Raw genomic sequence first — 5,149 nt, 5'->3', positions numbered from 1 at the left:
AAAACACTAGTTATGGTTTTTTGTTTAGCATGATAATTAGTTGATAACAAATTTTCAATAGCTTAATTGAGAAGGGAGTAATTAGACCTAACCGAATACAAATTCAATCATCACACTACACGTACGTCTTGGATGAATAAATCATGTTAGAGTTAGGTATCCGTGTTTAACATCTAATAGAAATTATATATATATATATATATATAATAATTCATGAGATTAGTGATCAAATCAAAGCTTTTAGACTAACAGTTTCTACAAAGATAGTTCAGTCATCACTATACAAATTTGACGTGTGGTTAATATAGTTCCACTAGCTAGCTATAATCGTGCATTGCTATTACTATATGCTCTAGAACGAGTTTAATGGTGCTCCACGTGGGATTAAGTTATTAACTACTATTAATTAGCCAAATTTTAGCACAAAAAAAACTACTGTTAATTAGGATTTTTTTTATAACCGTTCACTGAGAAAACGTTGTGTTGCTATAACAACTACTAACGTCGTCAGTTAATTAGTATAGTAGACCAAGATTTACCAGTTTTGATTAGAAATAAAGACTTGCTCGGCCATAATTTGGATGAAAGGGTCAGAACATAAAAGATTCAAAAGAAACAAAAAAAAAAAAAAAAAAACTAAAGGAGACAAAGGCCATTGTCAATGCTGGGGAGGACCATTCCTCCAAGATATGATGAAAACAGACCCCATTTTTTCAGTTCTTCTTTTTCATTTTGTTAAAATCAAAACAGCTTTTTATAGGTGGCCAATTCATTAAACAACACGTGGAATAGCCTCATCAAAGTTAGAAGATGCTCTGTTTTTATGGCAGCCATGTCATTTTCACAGGCCACTCATAAATAGACACACACCTCTTTGATTTTTTTCACATTCACGCTTTGTGGTCTTTCTGTTACCTTCACGTGGCTCCCAGTCTTTTGATTTGGTTTGGTTTGGTTGTTTACCACAAAGAAAAACTTGAACCAAATTCGACTGTAATTGAGAATACCGGAATAGACATTTTTTACTCCATAATAGTTGTTGTAGCATGCACCATGTTAAACCCCCTCAAGGACTACAATAGTGATTTTAAAAGGAAAAAGAAATCGAAGGGGTTTTAAATATTCTTATCGAGTTCAGATAAAAATATAAATTAAGACTACTTAAGACAATTTCAATAATAATAAACTTTAAAGGTTGAAGACTAAAGAGAATGTTGTAGAAATGTAGCGGGAAGACCATTTCGAGGGATTGGAAATGGACTGTACTCTATTCCTTTCTCTCCTCCCACCACTTCCCATCTGTATAATCCAATTAGATAAGAAAAAAAAAGTATGTGTTAAATTTATTCATTTGTATATCACATGTAAAGCCTATGTTTGAGTTGTATTAGTAAAATACTAAAACTTTACAATTTATCAGATAGAAATATTGATGTGATTGATTATGCTTAGACAATGCACTGTTATTTTCTCTTTATATTATACAAAGAGAAAAAGCTTTAAAATGGTTATGTGGATGTGGGCAACTATGCTGTGTTATATAAGATCGTAACGAATAGATCAAATCATCTATTTCACTAAACTAAAGATCGTGGTGCATGGAACTTAAAAGTATAAATTATATAGTAGATAGAAAGAGTAGAAACTTGCCGGAATTTGGAAACTAAATGGTGGAGAAAGATAAGAATCTGTAACTTGGCGAGCTCGTTCCCGGGACAAGCATGGACTCCACTTCCGAAGGGCATGAATGTATTTGGCTTGGGATTCACCTTTAAATAGTTTCATTCATCACATTAAGTAAAGAGGCTCTCTTATAATATATATATATATATATATATATATATATATATATATATGTATAGAACTTATCAATATATATTACTATATTCTAGTTTATCTATTATTACCTCAAATCTAGATGGATCGAAAACTTCAGGATTTGAAAAATATTTAGGATTGTGATGAATATTCCTAAAAAGTGGCATCACTTTCCATCCCTTGGGTATCAAATGTCCTGTATACATGCATGTTACAAGAATCATAGATATTAGTGTTTTATATTTTTCTGGACCACAACAATTTTATTTTGGTACATCTCATACGAAAAAAAAGAAATAATAGATAGAATGTTCTAGTAGTGTGAAATGATTTAATTAGTACCTTTATATTCAACATCAACCACTGCTTCTCTGAATGTGAAGGATATGATGCTTGCCATCCTCAAGCTCTCAACTATTACCTATGTTACATAACAATAAAACATGAACTTCAAATTAATGATAATCATAAAAACTCTAAAATATAATATTATAATATTTATAAATTATTACCCTATGTGTTAGTGGCATATTCCTCGTTTGTCCCCATGTTAAAGGCTTCTTCTCTCTACTGTTTTCTTCGACTAAAGCCCTTTGCTCATCCTGCGAACATTACAATGAAATATACATAGATTGAGTATACTAAATATACGTATATATACACAAAACGAGAGGATAAGATTCTACTCATGTGATCAAACCTTAACAGCTTCTAGAAGCTTCTTATCATCGTGCAAGTACTTAAGAATCCAAGTTAGGCAACTAGCTGTCGTGTCTTGTGCGGCGAAAAGGACTCCGATGATGTTGTCCGCAATCTCTTCTTGGGTTAGCACCCGACCTTTATCGTCCTTGAAGTTGAGTAGATGACCAAGAAAGTCTGTTTTCAAGACACTTTTCTCTCTTCTTTCGCTAATAATCTCGCTTACTATTGTCTTTAGCCGCTTCCTCGCCTTTTTTAATTACAAGTTTTAGTCAGCTTGGCAGAGTTTACTTAATGTCTGAAGATTAATTGATTCATTTATTCACGAGATGAGATCATACCATGAGAGCTTTGTGGTAAGATGTTCCGGGGAGATTCATGGGGAAAGAGTTGTAGCCTTTGTCCACAATATTGTAGTTATGTTTCAATATCTCCTTGTAAGAACCCTCCAAATGACCAAATATGGCTAGAATACCCACATCAAAAGCAAACTGCAAGAGAAAATATAACTTTTTTTTATTGGGAGAGCTCAGACAGAGGTAAAGAAATTAAATGAAGGAATTGCATTTGTGTATTTTTTTTTTTGGCATTTAGAAAATATATACCTTCTTCATCTCTTTGTAGATCGTGACAATACGCATATTGGTCCAAGATTGTAAAGAAGATAGGGCAATGTGTTCGATATCAGGAATGAGTTTACGAATGGTTTCAGGGTATAAAGAGGATTGAACAAGTTTCCTTATATGGACATGATAATCTCCTTGGTGGAAAAATAGAGCAGATGGTCCAATTAGCTTTTCTTTGCTTCTCGGATACGTTGGTTTGAACATATGAGCATGAGTCACCAAGACAAACCTTGCGGCCTCTGGGCTAGCCAGCATCACGCAAGGATAGCCAAGGATTCGTGTTTTGAATATCTCTCCATATCTATACATCAAAAGATAAAAACCATTTACTAAGCTAAGAACATAACCAAAAAAAGTAACTAAGATTAAGGGCAAGATTTTTTAGGTTTACCTCTTTTGCTTGGAGGTGAAGAAAACATTTGGGTCTTGTGAATAAAGTTGTAGAGTCTGGCCTAAGTAAGGCCATCCCATGGAACCAGGAGGAAGCTTGCATCTAGTGTTTCTCTTTTTCTTTCTCTTATTGTTCTTTGAAACCATCATTCTTACCAAAAGCAAGCAGAAGATGAGACTTGGTATAACAAAGAACCAAAGTCCAGTCATAATCGATTATCCAATTTAATATTTGATGCTTCACTTATAATGAAATTTTAGAGGATGGAAGTTTTTTGAACTCTGGAAGAGGAGAAGGGGGAGAAGAAGAAGATATATGGAACAAAACACGCACAAATATATGAGAGAGAGGTGGGTATATATACACAAATGTTGGAGTAATTAATAAAGACAAATGTGAGAATATGTATTTGAATTTTGTATTAATAATTTTATTATATTTTTTTTCTCGCCCAATCGTGAGGGGATGACGATTGCTATCTATTCACAATTTTGGTTTCTCAGGCGAAAAAGCTGAATAAATCTAAATGTAGATCTTGTCCATTCTCATTTATGTAGAAGGATATAGACAATTTTCTTATTTCAGTTTCTTTTTGGTTGGTAAGTTTGAATATTTGTAAATTTAGTTAATGGGAGCGCTAGAAATCACGATTTAGTTTTATTCATGTTGATATAATTACTGCCTTGGTTTTCAAGGTAATGAGCAGTGCAATTAGATACAACTACAAGGTTCCGTAATTTATTGGCACTAAACTATTTTTATATAATATCAATTTAATTCAACTATTTATTATATAAAGAGAAAAAATACCATCTACAAATTTGCATGTGTAAAATTCAGGTTCTTTTTCAAAATTTAACACAATATGTTACGTATTTACAGTTATTGGAGCTGTAAATTCTTGTAACCACATGATTCCTTGTTTTCCAACATGGATTGACACAAATAACATGTCAACAAACTAACAATAGACGACTAATAAACGTTAGACAAATATAGAGGAAACCAAATGTATCAAACTTCATGCACAGAATGATCATTTGACTTGCGAAGTTTCTAACAACATCGTCGACAAAATTGTTTTTTCCCACTAAATTTCCTCTATTCAACATTTCTATTTCTCAGTCATATATATATACTAATATACATGCATGTATATATAAAGGTCCCGTCATAGATTAGTAAGGGTTTTATGGCATTTTTATTGGGATGTTCTCAAAGTATTTGAAAACATATTATTTTAATGTATAGATTGTTGGAATTCGTTTTTGACAAAGTGGTGCAGACCATTTTTTCCGATGGGTTTTTGACGGAGACGTCTGTCGGAAGAACCGTGATTTGGGCACATGTAATTGTCACTGTGAACACTATGAGTTAGTGTGTTTGATTGTCAAAATCGAAGTTGTGTTGAATGAGAAATAGAAATCCAAAATGAATGACATGCAAAGTTTATAAAACTTTAAATTTGGCTAAATAGAAAAATTTAGCAAATGAATCATTTTTGGATGTATGGATTTAAATTTAAATATATACATAAATATTTTATGTATATTTGAGCATGAAAAATGTAAACCCAAACAAAGTATTTATTTTGAGAGTGCAAAGTCAAAATAAG

At 32.3% G+C, this 5,149-nt stretch overlaps 1 protein-coding gene across 1 annotated transcript; it reads right to left on the bottom strand.

Moving 5' to 3' along the window:
- Positions 1–1,004: 1,004 nt before the first annotated feature.
- Positions 1,005–3,867, bottom strand: LOC106344046 (abscisic acid 8'-hydroxylase 4). The gene is made up of 9 exons (XM_013783427.1): positions 3,535–3,867; positions 3,123–3,444; positions 2,859–3,008; positions 2,519–2,767; positions 2,331–2,420; positions 2,161–2,239; positions 1,908–2,014; positions 1,651–1,769; positions 1,005–1,299 (listed from the first exon to the last, which is right to left on the bottom strand). Exons 1-9 carry the CDS (start codon positions 3,741–3,743, stop codon positions 1,203–1,205), a joined length of 1,422 nt encoding a protein of 473 aa, XP_013638881.1. The 5' UTR covers positions 3,744–3,867; the 3' UTR covers positions 1,005–1,202.
- Between the last annotated feature and the right edge of the window lie 1,282 nt (positions 3,868–5,149).

The sequence above is a fragment of the Brassica oleracea genome, chromosome C5 (genome assembly GCF_000695525.1).
Source record: "Brassica oleracea var. oleracea cultivar TO1000 chromosome C5, BOL, whole genome shotgun sequence".
Lineage (NCBI taxonomy): Eukaryota > Viridiplantae > Streptophyta > Magnoliopsida > Brassicales > Brassicaceae > Brassica > Brassica oleracea.
Note: the sequence above shows the minus strand (reverse complement) of the source record. Positions and strands in the feature narration are given on the sequence as shown.

Excerpts from the sequence above, each read along its gene's own strand:
- LOC106344046 (XM_013783427.1), bottom strand. The coding sequence starts at position 3,743 with ATGACTGGACTTTGGTTCTTTGTTATACCAAGTCTCATCTTCTGCTTG. Across the intron at positions 2,768-2,858 it reads CTTACCACAAAGCTCTCATG|GCGAGGAAGCGGCTAAAGAC; the intron begins GTATGATCTCAT and ends TAATTAAAAAAG. Across the intron at positions 1,770-1,907 it reads TCGATCCATCTAGATTTGAG|GTGAATCCCAAGCCAAATAC; the intron begins GTAATAATAGAT and ends AACTATTTAAAG.